The 19,370-nt window shown below is 38.8% G+C and overlaps 1 protein-coding gene across 1 annotated transcript; it reads right to left on the bottom strand.

Annotated features, from left to right (window-relative positions):
* Positions 1-3,264: 3,264 nt before the first annotated feature.
* On the bottom strand, positions 3,265-4,236 carry LOC122229674 (olfactory receptor 11L1-like). The gene has a single exon (XM_042955042.1). It carries the CDS (start codon positions 4,234-4,236, stop codon positions 3,265-3,267), a length of 972 nt encoding a protein of 323 aa, XP_042810976.1.
* Between the last annotated feature and the right edge of the window lie 15,134 nt (positions 4,237-19,370).

Raw genomic sequence — 19,370 nt, forward strand, 5'->3', positions numbered from 1 at the left:
AATATTTTTTTTTCCCTATTGAATGTTGATTTGAATAACATTTGCCTCAAATCGTTCTCTTTTCAACTTTGGACTGTCAGTTATTACTTCTATGTCCATTCTTCAAACTTTTGCTCACTAATGGATTCTTACTAGAAGTGTTCAAACCTACTCAGATGTTAAAATCTTACATCTTGCAAAATTGCAGTGATCCCTCCAATATAGACACTTTTATCTCAGTCTTTCATAGTTTCATTTCTCAGGGTAATTGTTTGCATACACACAATTGCCTTCCTTTCCTTGCAATCTACTCCCAGTGAAAAGAAGCTTCCATTTCCAGGAACAACAGCAACTTCTGAGTTGGGAACTTCCATGTAACCTCTTAATCCTTACCTTCTATGCTCACCACCTCCTCCTTCCAAAACATTTTCTTCCCTTAGAAGAGTCTACACAGGGGCGCCTGGGTGGCTCAGTCGGTTGGGCGTCCGACTTCGGCTCAGGTCATGATCTCCCGGTCCGTGAGTTCGAGCCCCACGTCGGGCTCTGTGCTGACAGCTCAGAGCCTGGAGCCTGTTTCAGATTCTATGTCTCCCTCTCTCTCTGACCCTCCCCCGTTCATGCTCTGTCTCTCTCTGTCTCAAAAATAAACTTAAAAAAAAAATTAAAAAAAAAAAGAGTCTACACAGCCACCTTACAAATATCTTTCCATCTCTATGGCTGTTCCTTCTTGGTTCACCTTTAGGTACTTCTACTCCACTTAAAATTTGTGATTTGTAATTCCTCCATGCTCTATCATTTTCAAATATGATCTATATGTTTTTAAAAAACCTCCAAATTTTGGCTTTCATTCAGGCTACTCCTCTGAGCTCCAGTTTCAGGCATCCAAACGTCCACTTGGCATCAAGTTTTGAAATCTCTCATATATGGTCAATAATCTTTTGGAAAGACATACACAGAGCCAGGTACCTATCAAGTTTAAAATTAGAAGAAGCTTTTGGATAGATAACAGAAGTCTGCTTAAATATAAGGCACATAATATATTGATCAGTGATGGACATCTGAAAGGTAAGATATTTGTTTGTTTCTTGATATTCCATCCAAAAGCCCAGAACAATGATAATTCCCTTCCTATATCACCCATTTCCTGTTCTATCTCAGATTCCAATGCCTCCTTTTCCTTTTATTCAACATTTGAAACAGTTGGATCTGATAACGACTAACAACAGTCCTCACAGGTCAAATTCTGGGAGAAGAAGAAATGAAGGCTGGAAGAAAGAGGGTAAAAAGAATGAAAAACATGCGGTAAGAAGAAATTTCATGATTAAAGGGTCAAAGTACACTTACTCTTAAAGCTTGGGGGTAGATGTGGAACATATGAATCTGTGAAGAGACCTCAAAATGGCCCCACTGCAAGAAATTAGTGAATGAGTCCAGAATTTTCACTCCTAACCTCACCATCTGGGAGGATTTTCCTGTGCTGAGTTGCATAATCAAACCTAAAATCAAGCCAAGCTCCTCTCTCATGTGGACTACTGCTATGGCTCCAACAATTCTTGATTTCTTTCACTCTTTTCTCTAAATGGCATTGAGATTTGCAAATGTAAAATATATAATGTCATATCCTATTTGATACCCTTTGATAATCATTTTCTTGGTGTAAAATCTAAAAACCCTAATAGGGCTTTTAATGACCTACAGGGACTAGCTCTTGCCTTTCTCTACAAACTTATCTCCTTCCATCCTCAAGTCTGCAGGCTTCTTCTCCTGACATTCATACCACGCTCTCTGCCTGAGCTACTACTTCCATTCTTTTCTCCTCACCCTTAAAGTGTAGGTTAAAGTACAATATAAACTTAGAAACTTCTCCTAACCCTCTATGCTGATTCAGACCTTATTGTTCCATGTAGATGTATTATCTTACACTTTGTTTCACAGCAAACATCACAAATAGTTATAAGTCAATTATTCCTTTTATAAGTCATTACATCTCTCTCTCCTTCAAAAGTAAAGGCTCCACTAAGGCAAAACCTTCCTTGGCCATTTCTTTACCATTATGTCCCAGGGGAATTCAGGCTGAAGCAGGGGATTGGCTAGATAGAGTCCTTGAACATATTTGTGGAATTAATGAATGAAATAGTAGGCAGGATTACTAGATGTCTTCTAAATATTGGCTGAATAAAAGAAATTTTGGGGGCACCTGGGTTTCTCAGTGGATTAAGCATCTGACTCTTGATTTCAGCTCAGGTCATGACCTCACAGTTCTTGAGATGGAGCCCTCCCACCCCCGTCAGGCTCTGTGGTGACAGTACACAACCTACCTGGGATTATCTTTCCCTCTCTCTCTCTCTCTCTTCCCTTCCCCAACTCTCAAAATGAATAAACAAACAAAAAAGAAACGTTGACCTCTCTTCTCTTCTTTTCCTTTCCCTTTCCTTCCTTTTTTTCCCTCTCTCCCTGCTTGCTTGTATGCTTGCTTCCTTTGTCTCTTTGTTTCTTTCTTTCTTCTCTCTCTGTCTCTCTTTGTTTTGTCTTTCTCTCCTCCTCCCCCTCCACCTGTCCCTCTGCCTCCACCTATGCCTCCCTCCCTCTGTCTTCCTCCTTCCCTTCCTTCCTTCCTTTCATAGAATTTTATTAAACACAAAAAATATGTAAAGTCTAAGTTACTGTAAATAAATCTTTGGCACTTCAAAATTCTTTCTTTGTTCTTTCACTAGGAGATGATTTAAGTCAATGATCATTATATACCTTCATTCATTTATTCCAATAAATATATTTTATTAAATAGGTGCAGGCTGAATGTGGGGCTTTAACTCATGACACTGAGATAAAGACCTGAGCTGAAATCAAGAGTCAGATGCTTAACCCACTGAACCACCCACAAGTCCCATTCCACAAACATTTAAGAAGCACCAATAGCACCAGGAACTGAATTTATAAGGCCAATCTCCTAACAATGCTTAAAAGATGTATAACATGCTGCATTCATGAGGAATATTACTGAAAAATCCGAAAGTAATGTTTGAAATCATCATGTCCTGGAACTGTACAATTAGATTCTCGTTAGAAGATGAAAGAACATGTCAAAGGACAAAATTCCCCCCAAAACGATTTGATAGAGGCAATTTATTTTCTGAGAAATTGTTGGCAAGGGGACATGAAAAAACTTTCATTATGGCTTGTGGAATTTAACATAGTGGCAAGGGTGACATTCAAGTTTGAAGTCTCTGAACCTTTCACTCATGTATTCCCAAACTTAATCTATGGCATGTTCTGTGCTAATTTTCCTTACCTAATAAAGAAACTGCCCTTCACTTTTCCTCCATAGATATCACACCTTTTTCTCATGACTTTTCTAACAGCCTCTTTGAATTCTTGATTCCTCAAGCTGTAGATAATAGGGTTCAGAAGTGGAGTGACCACAGTGTAGAAGACAGAAATAATCTTGTTGATTTCAAGTGACAGGTGGTCATTGGGGCAGACATACATGGAAATCATGGTGCCATAGTAGATAGTGACAACAGCCAAATGGGAGCCACATGTGGAAAAGGTCTTCTTCCGGCCAGAGCCTGAAGGAATTCTCAATATGGTAGACACAATGAAAACATAGGATACAAGTGTGAGAAAAAAGCAAATGCACAACACTGCAATTGACAGAATAAAGATGACCATCCTGGTGATATACACACTGGAACATGAGAGCTGCATGAGGGGAGGGAGGTCACAGAAGAAATGATTGATCCGGTTAGGCCCACAGAAATCCAACTTGGAAATCATTAGGGAGGGCAGAAGCCCTGTGCCAACACCTGTCAACCAGGAGATTGCCACTAACTTGGTGCAGATCTCAGGACTCATCAGGGAAGAGTAGTGGAGTGGGCTGTAGATGGCCAGATATCGGTCATAGGCCATCATGGCCAGAAGAAAACACTCAGTAGCTCCAAAGAACACAAAGAAGTAAAGCTGTGCCATACAGGTGGAGAAGGAGATGACTTGTCCATGGGAGAACAGGTTGGCTAGGAGAAGGGGCACAATAGTGAATGTATAGCAGATCTCCAGAAAGGAGAGGTGTTTGAGAAATATGTACATAGGCAAGTGGAGTCGCTGGTCCTGGCTCACCACTGTAATAATGACAACATTCCCTGTTACTGTGAGAAAGTAGATGAACAAGAAGATGGCAAAGAGTAGTGTCTGCCATTCAAGAAGGTTCTGGAATCCTAAAAGCTGAAACTCAGTGACACTGGACACATTTAGAGGCATCATTACCTGTGGAAGGGAAAATATTTTGGAAAACCACTTTACACAAATCATGCAAATATTTGCAGCTATTGATGTTTAGAGCTTCAGAGATGATTAAAAGTAGTTCAGAACTTTATATACAACACTTTGTTGGGAAAAATGCATAATTTCATCTTGATTTTATGCAAAAATATTTTTCATATCACAAGTTGAACGTGGATGATAGATCTTGGAAAGAACCTCAGCAAATTCCATGCATTGTGTTTTCTGAAATTTAGAAGTCTCTGGTCCAAAGATAAAAAAAAATAACAACAATAATAATAAAACTACAATAACAAAACAAAATGAAAAAAATCTCTGATGGACATCAAACTTGGAAACTAAGAATAGCAACAACAACATTTTTTTAAAGCAGGTACATATGGAAGCAATGGTTTTCTTTTCTCACCTATGGGTTTTGTCTGATAAAGAAGTCAGACAAAGCATTATCTCCTATGACATCTTGGGGAAATTTATCCATTCTCCTCACAAAGAGTATTTATGGATGCCTTGCTCTCTCTGTCTCTCTCTGTCTCTCTGTGTGCACGTGCATGTGTGTGTGTGTGTGTGTGTGTGTTTGTGTGTGTGTGCACGTGCGTGTAAAGCTTTGTGCTGAGCTAACCTGCATGTCCACTGTTGTCCTTTCTTGCCCAGGTGGATACAATGCTCAGCCACTGTAATCACTCTTTGTTATATTCATTTAACGTGTCACTTTTCTTTACTTTCCTTTTCTTCATTGTCAGGGCTAGTCCTGGTTAAAGGCAACATCCACCTGCCATACATGAGCTTCCATGCAATAAAGGAAATGAGAGACAACACATAATGTTGCTATTTCAAAATTCATAACCAATAACTCCAGTGTGTCTCTAGTGCCATGGAACAATGAGTGCACACTTCCTGCATCTATTTACTCTTCCATTCTCCTCAGTGACTGTTTCATATGTGTTTTTCTCTTTTCGAACTTTCAACACTTCCTTGTCTATCTATGCCTTTGGCAAAGTTCTGAAGAGAACACTAAAATCCTCCAATGGGAATATCCAAATGCTCAGACCACTAAATTCCCCAACCTCCTTTTGTTCCTCTGTGTCTGTTTCCTACGACTTACTCCAAATAAGAGGGCCACTTCTTCTCACCTGGATTCTTTGATAGTCTCCTTACAGCCCTCTGTATCCATCTGCCCTGGTTCAGGAAATTCTCAATAAAGCAGCCAGAATGAGACTTTGAAACACAGTGCAGAGTGTGTCACTCCTCCGCTCAAAGCCAACAGTGGCACTCAGCCTCCAGAGTGTCATGGGAACATATGGTCCTGTGAATCATTCCTGACAAGTGAATAAAATAACGTGGCCAACCGATTTATCCACACATCAGGAATCAATTGTTCTGTCAATTCAGTGTTGTTTTAGTTTACTAGTTTTGCTGTCTTCTGTTTCCTCCTTACATACTTGAGCAAAATCTTTAGGAAGATTATCTTCATTTGACCAGGAAAAATTCATATAGAATGAAAACGATACTGTAACAAAATCTATGCACTTGTTATCAGACACAATACTGGATGTGTCTTATACATCTTGAACTATACAATATGTGATTACTTAAAGCCTAAGAAAGAAAAGCCAAAGACTTCACAGTGTATGAGACCCTACTTGTCTCCTCCCATCTCCTCTGCAATCTCTTTGTATACTTTTTCTCATTCTGCTTCCAGAATTCCAGCTCCCTCAGTATTGTTCAAACAACATGGGTCTTTTTTTTTTTTTTTGAGAGAGCATGAACCAGGGAGAGGGGCAGAGGGAGGGAGAGAATACCAATCAGTCTGCACCCTAAGTGCAGAACCCAACACAGGGTTCAATCTCACGACTGGGATCATGACCTGAGATCAAATCAAGAGTGTGATGCTCAACTGACTGAGCCACCTAGGTGCCCCAAATAGCATAAGTCTTGACTCCCTTTCTATTCAACACATTCAGTTTTTTGGGACATTATACCTGTATATTTCTAAGTGGCTTATATCCTTTCAGTCTGCTCAGATATCACCAATTCCATGACACCTTCTCTAAGCCATTCTGGGAGCTTAGGACATCAATTCAAGATTCAAATGCTAGAAGTACCTTAATTATACTGAAGTAAAAAATATTTAAAAATATAAAATAAAACAAATAAAAATGAAAAGGTCTGCCTCCCAAAATGCTGAGTCCACTTTAGCAGCCAGTATAAGCTTAGATGTAATTCCGTAGCTCTTTTTGAAACTATATGAAAATAAACATTAAAAAATGTTATTGTTGTGGGGCGCCTGAGTGGCTCAGTCAGTTAAGCATCTGACTTCCGCTCAAGTCATGATCTCACAGCTTATGAGTTTGATCCTCACACCAGGCTCTGTGCTGACAGCTCAGCTCATAGCTTGGAGCCTGCTTTGGATTCTGAGTCTCCCTCTTTCTCTGCCTGTCCCCTGCTCACACTCTCTCTCTTTCAAAAATAAATAAACGTTAAAAAATAATTTTAAAAATGTTATTATTGCAATCTTGCCTAGGACCAACTAAATGGCCTTTGACTCCCTAAGAATTCTTTCTTGATTACTTTCTGTTACTACAGATTTATATGCTAGGCAATTGAGGTAAAATCATTTACTTAGTTTTTACATCAGCAAAGGCTCCAACTGCCTTGGTAGTGAGGAATAATTTATTGAAGTCTATAATTTTAGAATTCAACATCAACAACCAAAGCAAACACTACAATAGCGTTTATGTCACGTGACACTAAAACATACACCATGTTGATTTCCATCTGAAAACCTTTGTGCCTGTCTACATGAACCTCCCTTACCTGTCTTTCTTCCCAACGTGGAGAGCCCTAATGAGCCACTGCTCCACAACCTGCCTTGCCCTCCTCATACCCAAATGTGGGCTTTCCTCCTGCAAGTTGGAATTTGCCATGTCCTCTGCTGGGGTTTGATGCTGGGTGAAGCAGGCTTTTCCTCTCAATAACTGGGTATCTTGGGGACCTGACCCTTCTGAGAATCCTGGTCCCCAGATATTTTTCTGTAATTTGTTGATCAAGTTAGTAAACAACGGAATGAATCTTCTGAGATTCAACTCTGCCCACTGAGGCTTGGATATCTATAATACATTCAGGATAGATGAATTTTTACATTCTTTTGGAGTTTTTTTTTTAATTAGAATTTGTCTCAAAAATTGAATCAAACAAGAATTCTTTGCTAAAATATTGCAAGCAGGCAAATGGTGAATCACTTATCCTGAGAATTGGACATTTGACAGTCACTTTTTGTTGAGTGGCATTTTGCCATCATATTTTAATTGCAATTGCAACTAAATGAAAAGCAAAAACATAATTTATGATTGAAATTTAATTAATTCATGCAACAAAAGCAGTCAGTACCCAAGCTTAATCTAAATGTGACTCTGTCAGTTTAACAACAACAAAAAAAAATGCAGTATCTGAGTTTGTCTGAGAGGTTGTCTTAGTTTGGGTTTTGGAAGATGGAATTGGAACGGAAAAGGTTTTCAATCTGCCTGTGGCATAGCAAGACTAAAAACAAAACAAAAGATGTGCCAAATATATACAATGGAATATGAGTTGGTGATCAAAAAGAATGACATCTTGCCATTTGCAACAATGTGGGTGTAACTAGAGTGTATCATGCTAAGCGAAATAAGTCAGAGAAAGACAGATATTATATGATTTCACTTGTATGTGGAATTTAAGAAACACAACAGATGAAAATAGGGGAAGGGAAGGAAAAATAAGATAAAAACAGAAAGGGAGGTAAATCATAAAAGACTCTTAAATACAGAGAACAATCTGAGAGGGTTCTTGGAGGGGAGGTTGGGGGGGGATGGGTTAAATGGTTAATGGGTATTAAGGAGGGTACTTGCTGGGATGAGCACTGGGTTTTATACGTAAGTGATGAATCGCTGAATTCTACTCCTGAAGCCAATAGTATACTGTATGTTGCCTAACTTGAATTTAAATAAATTAATACAAAATATAAAGTCATACAAAGTAAAAAAAAACACTAAACAAAAACTAAAATAAAACAATAACAAGCAACACACACACACACACACACACACACATAAATCCAAGTGTATGAAAGGCATTATAATCTGATGCATTGATATGTTATTTAATTAATATATATTTTTAACTTTTAATTTGTTTTAATATTATTTATTTTTGAGAGAGAGAGAGAGAGAGAGAGAGCAAGTGGGGGAGGGGCAGAGAGAAAAGGGGACAGAATCTGAAGCAGGCTCCAGGGTCCGAGCAGTCAGCACAGAGCCCCATGCAGGGCTAGAACTCATGAACTGTGAGATCATGACCTAAGCATAAGTTGGATGCTCAACTGAATGAGCCACCCAGGTGCCCCAATATAACTTTTTTTTAAATAATATGATTCATGTGTATAGTTTTCAGAAAACTTGGAAATAGATGTAGACAAAAGTATCAGTAAATTTATTTTGGTGTGATGCACATATATGGATGTTTATTTTTAAGTCAACATCTTTCTTAATATGTAGTAAATTACAGTAAAAATAATTTTAAATGAGAAACTGTGGTGAAATAAAATGCATAGCAAATTGCCTTGGGATGCTCCTTCGGATGTGTTGTATACCATACTATCAGAAGCTATGGTGCTCACAGGTAATAAAATATTATGAAGAATATCCAGGTTACTTGGGGGTTGGCTTTATAGTACTGTCTTCCAGAGTTATCTACCTGATGTCTTACCTTCCAAACTTTGTGTGTGTGTGTGTGTGTGTGTGTGTGTGTGTGTGTTCTACATATGGGTAATACAGTTGGGTCAGTACTGTATAGCCTATATCTTGGCTGTTTTTATAGCTAATTTTATATAGTCTGTATATCTTGGCATTTTTGACACTACTTTTACAACTAATTTCCATAATAGCTGTTTTATAGTGCTATTAAATTTGGGAAAACAAAGTTAAGCACCATTTATAAACGACATAGTCTTAAGTGAGGTGGGTTTTTCATATCCCCCCCATCCCCTGCCTTTCTTAAGTAAGCTCCATGCTGTGCATGGAGCCCAATGCAGGACTCAAACCTACAACCTTGAGGATCAAGACCTGAGCCAAGGTCACAAGTAAGACGCTTAACACACTCAGCCACCCAGTCACCCCTGGGCTTTTCATATCTAATCTCAAATCCAGATTTTTAATTCCTGTATGTTTGCAGAAAAAAGAAAAAAGACATGATAGAGTCTTCAAAGCAGATATATACTTTGACAGTTTTCACTAGTACTTTTATCTATACACCTCAGCCACGGCTCTACTCATGGAGATGGAAGAGTGTCCATTCCTACAAAGATCATCACTGCCAATGCATGAGGGACAGCCAGCCAGAGGGCGCATGGAACATGAGCAATATGTATATATATATATATATATATATATATATATATATATATATACCTACTACCAGAAAGTGTCAGGCTTCACAAATCAGCCTGGCTGCCTAGTGAGAGCGAACCATGGGAGATAGGGGGCACCAGGAAGCTTCTTTCTATCATTTAAGCATGTTGTGACAACGTGGGTGTCTCTTCTCTGTCAAGAGAAGATATTAGAGCACAGGTGGATAGACATCGCCTCTATGACTAAGGTGGATAATGAGAATTAAAAACATATCATGAAATATATAAATTGCAAGCTATGGTGTACATTTGTAGGTTTCAAATGATATTAATGACATAAACACTTAAAAACCTACAAATGTGTACCTTAAGAACTTAATTTAATTTTTTTTAATGTTTTATTTATTTTTGAGAGAGAGACAGACCACGAGAGGAGGAGGAGCAGAGAGAGAGGGAGCCACAAAATCTGAAACAGGCTCCGAGCTCTGAGCTGTCAGCACAGAGCCGGATGCAGGGCTTGAGCTCAGGAACCATGAGATCATGACCCCAGCTGAAGTCAGACTTAACCAATTGAGCCGCCCAGGCACCCCAATAACTTAATTTTTGAGGTCTCTTTCTGTTTCTCTCCTTCACTGGGTCATCTTTCCCTCACTACTGCTGGCCCTCAGTTATCTTGGGTATTCTATCCAGTAGCTTTTATTTCCCAGAAGCATCATGGCTTCTGATAGTGCAATACACAATCTATCCTAACAAATGTTTATGATGGCCATTTGCTCTGTATTTTATTTCATAGTGCAGGAAGAATTCTGTTATTGATTTCTTATTTCAAAAATTATAAGCTTATTTTAACTAAAGTTTATTGCATATTAATTAACAATATTGTTGCCTTAAAAATAAATATCCATTTCTATCAAAACAAATTTACAGATAATTTTAAATATTCAAAGTTTCATCCAGAATAACATTTTAAAATTCCTCTTTTATATTTCCCAGTAAAGTTGATATTTTAGAGTTTTTTTCATTGACATATGATTGATTTGTTTATCAATGCACAGAGAAATTTGAAATTCAGTAATTATCACTTTGATATGAAGGATTATGTGAAAATTATAGATATTAAATAGTAACCAATATATATTCATACAGATATAGATAAAAACGGATGCTTAGAACTAACCAAATGTTACTAAAAATCCTTTCAAATGTTTCAAAAATCCTTTCAAATTAAAAAAAATTGATAATATTCCATTGTATTAACAACGTAATTTCAATGTAAAATGAAAAATAATCATTCTTTTATTATATAATAGAACCAATATTTCTTGACCATTTGTTTAATTTGAGTCATGGTGCTTTATATGTATTACTTCATCTCACATTAACAATAGGTCTACATATTGGGCACCAATCTACAAGTAAGAAAGCTAAGGCCTAGAAATAAGTGATTCAGTCAAGGTAACTGAGCTCAAGGACACTACGAAACCATAAATTCCAACTAGAATGTCTGGATATAGAGGCCATGTTGGAACAGAGTTCTTTCCTGCTTCTCTAGGTATAGAGTGATAGAGCCTTGTCTTATGAAATATACTTGTTTACAAAATAAGGAAGGAGAGGCAAGTATGTGTAAATCAATAGACGACTCACATTTAACCATGGAGACAGACAGCTTCATTTGCAGCCTTCCTGGAACCCACTGCCTTTACTTTTGAGGGTATTCTTGAGAAACTCCTAGACAATATGGTACGTGCTCAATGGTGAAAGTTGTGAGGTTTTACAATTATGGAATGAAAAAGAAGTGGGAGTATCTCATCTGATTTGAAGAATATAAACATGGATGATTTTATAGGAGGTATTAAATAGTTTTATAAGAGAAGTTAAAATGACTCTATTTCATCTTAAAAGTAGAGATACCATTAACAGATAGTGCCTTTAGCAAAATATATTTTCATTCAATAAAAACAAGGACATTCTAAAACTCAGGGTTGATATTGTTCAAACTCAGGAAATATCATCACTTGCCTAGGTATTATACAGGGAAACAATTATTGAATAGAGAGAATAGATATCCAAGTGTTTTGAAAAATGTGATTCTACGATATCATAGACAAAAGTTTTTTGTTTTTTTTTAATTAAATTAGGGGCATAGTTTTCTGACAACATCTAAATTCAACTTTATCAGTATGATACTGCCTTTGTAGAACTACAGAAATGAGGGGGATTTTCCAGAATGCATTCATCACAGAACTTTATTTCCAAAGTGGAGTCACCACCTCCCTAAAATCCCATTCTAATCCCGTAACATTGTTTATCTTTTATAGGGGCTTGAAGAATGAAGGATGGAGACAGAATTCTCAGTCCATCAATTTAAATTATTTACAGAGTTATTTTCAAATCTGTTTAACTTTTTTTTTTGTAAAATAACAATGAGAATTATCCAAACATTATATCTCATTGCTTGTTGCATTCTGTACATATTCATATAATGTGGTTAGTCCATTATAGGTATAAGGGATGCTTTGTGCTATATTTGCAATACAGTGATTGATGATGTTGTATTTTTTAGAAATCCCTAATATCCAAGGACAAACTTGGGCAATGTGTTTTTTTTTAATAATTTACAGCTACTCTCTAGATTCAAGTAACTGAAAAAAGCTGATGAAATAACTGAAGCAACCAGCCAAAAGCCAGTACAGACGTCAATAATTATTCTTTTCAAGACAGCCATGTTTTAAAATGAGCAGATAATGTGTTATTATCTTGATAAACCTTCCAGCACATAATGATGAAGAAAACGTTGGCTTCTGAACATCTCCATGTTGAACAGACTATAGAGACAAGGAAATTCAGAACAATTACCCCTGCATGGAACTGAACAGATTATGTCCCCAAAGATTTGCACTTTCCTTACTTTCTCTCAGGTGTATTATATGACTGGGGAGTGAGGGTTTTAGACAAGACTTGTTGAGTGTGTATTAGATGCCAGGCCCTCCAAGCACAAAAACCCATATAAGGCTTGTGTAAGGACCCATTTCACCCACAAAGACAGTCAGAGAGGCTTGCATAACTCACCAGGGTCACCAGAGGGGTATTTGCATAACAAAATGCCACTCACCAGGGTCAGAGCACCAATATTTGAATGCAGATCTATTTCAGCTTCAAATCCATAGTAATGTTCTGCTCTTAGGGCAATTCTGAGAATTGTACCAGCAATATTAGTGGAATCAAGCTCAAAGGATACCAAAGGAAATGAGTAAATGCTCATTATACTAATGATAGAAGGTTTGTTATCCTGCTGGCTAATGCAGGAGCTACCCAGAGACAAAAATGAGGAAGAAACTTATATCTGCAGTAAAAAGAATTTCTACCACAGAAGTGGTGAGGTGGCATCTGAGGGGATGGGTGGTTAAAAAAGCCCTCCTCAGGGAACTAGGAAGAATGTGCAGATATAGCTCCTGGGGCTGATACCAAGACATTCATCTAGGAAGATCTGCTTTTCAGAGAAACTACTTTGAATTGTTTCTGATTTTTTTTAAAATTTTACTTTTAAGAGGCCCAAACCGGATATTACAGGTATTCCCTGCTTTTTCAAAGTGTGAATTTCTACATTTGGCTTTTATGAGAGACATACATCTGCTTTTGCTAACCAAAAGAAATCTGAGGAGGATTTTCACTTTTACAAAAAATGGTGAAAAGCAAAAATCACATTCATTGTTTGTTTTTTTGGGGAGCCATTACAGAGGTAGCATGCACCCTGTGCACAAGAGTGGCCCCACCAAGCTCCTTCCCCAGGAACTATACTCAGCATCAAGCCACCATAGCTTTGAACTTTGTGAGCCTCTGTGTTTTATCTCTATTTAGTTTTGTGAGTTTGTCAGCAAGATGCATCCCTATCAGACAAGCCTAAGATTATTTTGTGGGTCTGGGAATCTTCAAAAATGTTTCTGTGTAAGTTTTTTTTATGCTATTTCAGTTCATGAAAGGTTTCATATGAACATTACACTTCTTTACTTATACTTTCAGAAAACGTTCACTTATTTTTTAAAAAAATGAGGCTAAACTTGGTAATTTTTTTTAAATTAAGTGCTTTGTGTCCTGCTATTTCCACTCTTGGGAAACCCTCTTCAAATATCACCATGAATTCTTCCTGATTTCTCTCTCACCCTGCCACTAATTAAAACTATGTTATCTTCTCTTTTAAATCTTATAGGAAGCTGGAAAAAATTCTCTTTTATGTCTCATTTTTTTCTCCCTATGCTATAATGGGTTTGTAGAAGACTGTTGAATTCAGGCATTCTTAGCATAGGGCATATCATGTGAGTACTAAGTGACAATGCATATGTTTGTAACAAAATGATTTAGAACAATAGCATTATATGAAACACTGGATTCCATACTAGACCATTAATTGTGAGTGTGTGAAAATCTACATATAAATGAGGAAATGCCTCAGTGCCTTTTCTCATGTAGAATGGAGATAGACTAAGGGGTTGGGATAACATTGCACTCATTGAAGAGTCTTTCATGGGTCTTGCTTGGTGTGGCCAGAGAGGTCTAGAAGGTCTATTGGATACAGATTAATGGAATCTATATAAATACAATTGAGTCCAGGCTGCCTCTACAATTTTGGAGAAACATATGTGTACCATTTCCCCCCATGTCTCCAGCCACACTGGAGCATCCCTGAGGACAGGCAAAGCCTCTAATTCACAGTGACCCATAGGGCTCCAACACCCAAACCACTAGGAAAGACAACAGCAGGGGCTGGGCATAAATCTGTCATCAGTACTAATTCACAGTGACCCATAGGGCTTCGACACCCAAACCACTAAAAAAGACAACAGCGAGGGCTGGGTATAAATCTGTCATCAGTAACCATTACCCACAAATAAAAATCTAAACATATTTGCATAGCATGCAACACTGGTCATCAGCTGGTCTTGCCTCAGTCCCAGTCTGAACAGGAGCCACATCAAACTACAGGAAGTTCCAAGACACCCAATGTTGCTTCATACCTCCCTGGATTTTGCACTTGTGTTTATTCTGGCCTGATTCCACCAGAAGTACAAAGGCAAGCTGACAGTTCCAGGTCTTCCTGGACACTGTGTTCCAGTAGTAGTTACTTTATGAACTTTTTCAGACCCCTTTCTCCACATGCTTACACATACATGGTATCTTCATTCTGGTTGTCCTGCTTGTCCATCCTACAAACACCTGGTAACATGTGCCATCACCTTGTTATTTTGTCCATGTGCCAGTTCTCTCTTATAGCTGGATGTAACTCTGAGTCCTTCCTCTTAATTTTTTTAATGTTTATTTATTTTTAAAAAAGAGACAGAGACAGAGACAGGCTCCACACTGTCAGTGCAGAGTCTGATGCAGGGCTTGAACTCATGAACCGTGAGAGATCATGACCTGAGCCCAAATCAACAGTCAGGTGCTTTACCGACTGAGCCACGCAGGTGCCCTCTTAATTAGCTCTGCATTTGATCCCAATACCTGGCTCCACGTTTCTAACCCTGTCTACGGAAGAGGAGTGTTATATCTGCACAGGCCTGCAGAGGACACTAGCATCATCATCAAACATTAGACATAGAAGAACAGTTAAGACAGGGTCTGCTTCCACTCCCTGCATGTGTTCCCATCTCAGATATCTCCTAATATATGGATGGGGTTTACAACATTTCTTTCAGAGAAAGATTGCATATCTCACCTAGGACATTGTATTTGTTATTTTATTCCAGAAGCTGCATGGGGCCCTTACTCTGGGCAAACCCAGAGTGAAGGGACTTTGGAATAAAAATATGAACAGGATACATTTTTGTCCTTCAATACATCAAATTAATTACAAGAAAATTATAATGTAAGTCACTTTTTAAATATAAATTTACTGGGGCACCTGGGTGGCTCAGTCTGTTAAGCATCTGAATTCAGCTCAGGTCATGATCTCATAGTTCATGGGTTTGAGCCCTGCAACAGACCCTGATTTGGATCCTCTGTCTCCCTTTCTCTGCCCCTCCCCTGCTCACTACCCCCCCCCCAAAATAAAAGTCATAAACATTAACAAAAATATATATAACATTACTACATAAGTCTTTATCTGTCAACAAGCACAGACAGAGCTCATGTGTGTGTGAAACTGGCCAAGTGGTGGCATTTGCCCACTGTACCCTTGGTTCTCCCTTATAGTCATGAGGAAACTTCTCTACTTCAACTTTTCTTTTTGGATTCCTTCCATGAAAACACGGAGGCACACTGGATGCAGGTGCCTCTTACCTAACTAGGAAAACTGAGGCTGTGTCCATAGAAGACATTTGAAAATGTTAGCTCAATGACTCACCAATGTGGTCTCTGGGGAAAAAGGAACCACAAAAATGCAGGGTGTAACTGCTGAATGAAAACCAACCAAGATCCTTTTAAAAGCCACAAACAGGAAGTAATGTGCTGTGTCAGTGGCTGTTGCTTTTGAGGTTTGCACTTTTTTTTTTTCCTGTGGAGTAGGATGAGCTTGGGTCCAGGAGATAGTGAATCCCCAGAGCTGAGGCAAATGGTATGACCAGGGAGGGCTGAGAGTCCTGGTGAAAGGACATAGAACTCAAGCTGGGGGAGAAAATATGGATGCCTGAGAGAGCCTTCTTTTATGCCTAAGAAGTTAGGAAAGGTGATTAGGGAGGAATACTAAAAAGGTGGAGGACCCCATATTGTTAGAGATGGCAGGACACAAATGGAGAGAAGTAGAGAAGGAATATTAGTGAGGTTTGGGGAGGGCATTTGGAGCTATGCAACCTGAAAAAGAGCCCAAAGTAAGAGAGGAGTTCACCAAAATATGGTTGTATCAACACACAGAGGTGTTTTATTCACCTTAGAAGAAAGATCATGAGAAAATACAAATTTAAGTTAGACCAACCCTATTAAATAAGACAGTGCTCAGGGAGTCCCTTCACATAGCATTTTAATTACAATGAAATCAAATTATAATCCAGTCCACAATTTATCTGTACAAGGGAATGTGTTTTTCTAACAGCAATGAAGGCACAGACCTCATTCCTAGGCTAACAAGTCTGGAGACAAAACAGATCTTAAACGCTGCTAGCCTAGAATCAGTGGGAAGAAATGCCATCTGACATCAATTCACTTACTATGCCTCACCCTTCTGAAAACCACTGTGATTCTTAAACTGGAAGCCAGCAAGCTTCTCTAAGCCTCCTAAGAATTAGGAAATCTACACGCAAGTGAGCTGTGTTACAAATTCATCCATACATTTGAGCAAATATATTGTTTTATTGTGTCTCCCAATAAAATGCAAAAGTTTCTAGCATCACTGAGAGTCTCAGGAATATAAATAAAACAAACAAACTAATATTTGTAAACTTTAGAAAAATATAGAACTCACTTTTTAATTTTTTTTTTCGTTTTATTCATTTTTAGAGACAGAGCACAACTGGGAGAGAGGGGCAGGAGGGAGAGAGAGAGAGAGAGAGACAATCTCAAGTACGCTCCACATTCATCCCGACTCATGGTTTGATCATAACATGAGACAAAATCAAGAGTCAGAGACCCAGCCGACTGAGCCACCCAGGCACCCTGGAACTCACTTTTGACATAATATTTTCATCTTTGAAATTCCCTCATCCATTGTCTTCTAAGATAAACTGTACTGATTCTGTTCATTCATTTATTATTTATTCAATTAGTATTTACTGAGTGTCCAAATGTGCCAATCACTCTTCAAGGTACCAGGGGCACAGCATTGAAAAAAACCAGAACCCCCCACCTTTTGCAAAAACAACAACAACAACAACAACAACAACAACAACAACAAACAACCTCCTTATTTCAATGTGCTTAAAGTGTCTCACCAGGCTTCTTCCATTTATGTTGCTACTTTTCTTTTCTCTTTTTTTCTTTAGGTTTATTCATTCACCTTGAGAAAGAAAGAATGTGCATTAGTGAGGGAGGGGCAGAGAGAGGAGAGAGAGAGAGAGAGACAGAGACAGAGACAGAGACAGAGAGAGACAGAATCTCAAGCAGGCTCTATGCTTCCAGCACAGAGCACGATGAGGGGCTTGAATCCAGGAAACCATGAGATCACAACCTGAGATAAAACCAAAAGTCGGATGTTCAACTGACTGAGCCACCCGCGCACCCCTTTGCTATTTTGCTATTTCTTGAATTAAATATACTTACTGCCAGAGAGTGACCTGAATGTGTGGTATCTATGAATTCATTTGATCCTCTGAACAGTCCTGTATGAGTGGCACTAAAAATGTCCTCATATTTTAGAGGAAGTTTGGCACAGAAATGTGGACTTGGCTTTATCTAAACCTCGTTAGCTAGAAAATAGAATTTCCCTAACTGGTGCTCTTAAAAATAACCAGCTCATTCAGCCTGGGCCAGGGTCTGCTTTTCTAGCGAGAAGCCCTCTGTTTTTTGCTTTCTTTTCTAACTCCACATCTCTGTTGTTCAGCTCATACCTGCGTCTGTTTGTTCTCAAAGAATCTTTTTTTTTTTTTTTTCCACCGATACTCTGGATAGATAAACCTTTCAGACCCTGCCCACCACCAAAACTTCAGGCTAAGAACTTATCCTTAGAATAAGGACACACAAACCTCACATCAGCCCCAAACACCTGAGTCATGTGTCCCAGCCTCTCACTGGGACCTTATCGGCAGCCACTCATCGTCATCTGGTCCCACATACCAGCCTGCCTGGATGGCTGTCAGGTGGTGTATGTTGCTCCCTCCCATACAGTTCAGTTCTGTGCACCCTGTGTCCTCTGTGTGTGGCTTCCCTTCCTGCTTTCTGCTTGTACTCACACCTCAGTTGTTAGCTCAGAGACTCCCTGAGGGCTACAGCCCAACCATGCAGGCTAGTTCAGAGTCCTCTATTATCTTCTTGTGCATGGGTGAACATCCTTTCTCCTAGTTAGTTCTTTGTAATTGCCTGAGTGCTCATGACGTGTCTTAAGGCTCCTTGAGAGATGCCGGTTATATCTTTCTCTTACACTTGTGTCTGAGACTCTGACTACTGACACACGTGTGCTGAGGGAGACCAGATAATTAGGTCCAGGCATACCCACCATCACTCCAAACTCCACAGAATGGAAATTACATGTTGCACAGTGACAGACACTCCCTGTATTTGCCACCTTCCAGATGACCTAATGGCCTCACCATGCTTATCCTGAGTGGCATCATATCCTGTCTTCAAATTATCTTGCTCCTTATGCCTCTTTCTCAGTCTCCCCATCTCAGAGGTGAAGGAGCAGCACTGATGGACTCTGCTTGAATTATTCCTTCTGAGGAAAGCCTCAGCCTACAGTTTTGCAACAGTAATAACAAGTATGCAGTCCTTATGGGACCCTCATTGAACTATGCCAGATACTTACGTTCTGAATCATTGCTGGTCTATACACCTATCATTATCCTACACACATTTGCAACATCTGCACAGCAGCCTACTTCATCTACTCATTTCATTTTTTTGTTTTTGTTTTTGTTTTTGTTTTTTAATTTATTTATTTTGGGAAAGAATGAAAGAGAGAGTGGGGAGGGACAGAGTGGGGAGAGAGAATACCAAACAGTCTCTGTGCTGGGAGGGCAGAGCGCCACCCACTGTTCCAACTCACAAACACAGAGATCAAGATGTCAGCGTAAATCAAGAGTCAGGTGCTTACCAGACTGAGCCACCCAGGTTCCCCTACTCATTTCTTTATCATGAGCTAATTAAATGGGAGTAGACA

The sequence above is a fragment of the Panthera leo genome, chromosome A1 (genome assembly GCF_018350215.1).
Source record: "Panthera leo isolate Ple1 chromosome A1, P.leo_Ple1_pat1.1, whole genome shotgun sequence".
Taxonomy (NCBI): domain Eukaryota; kingdom Metazoa; phylum Chordata; class Mammalia; order Carnivora; family Felidae; genus Panthera; species Panthera leo.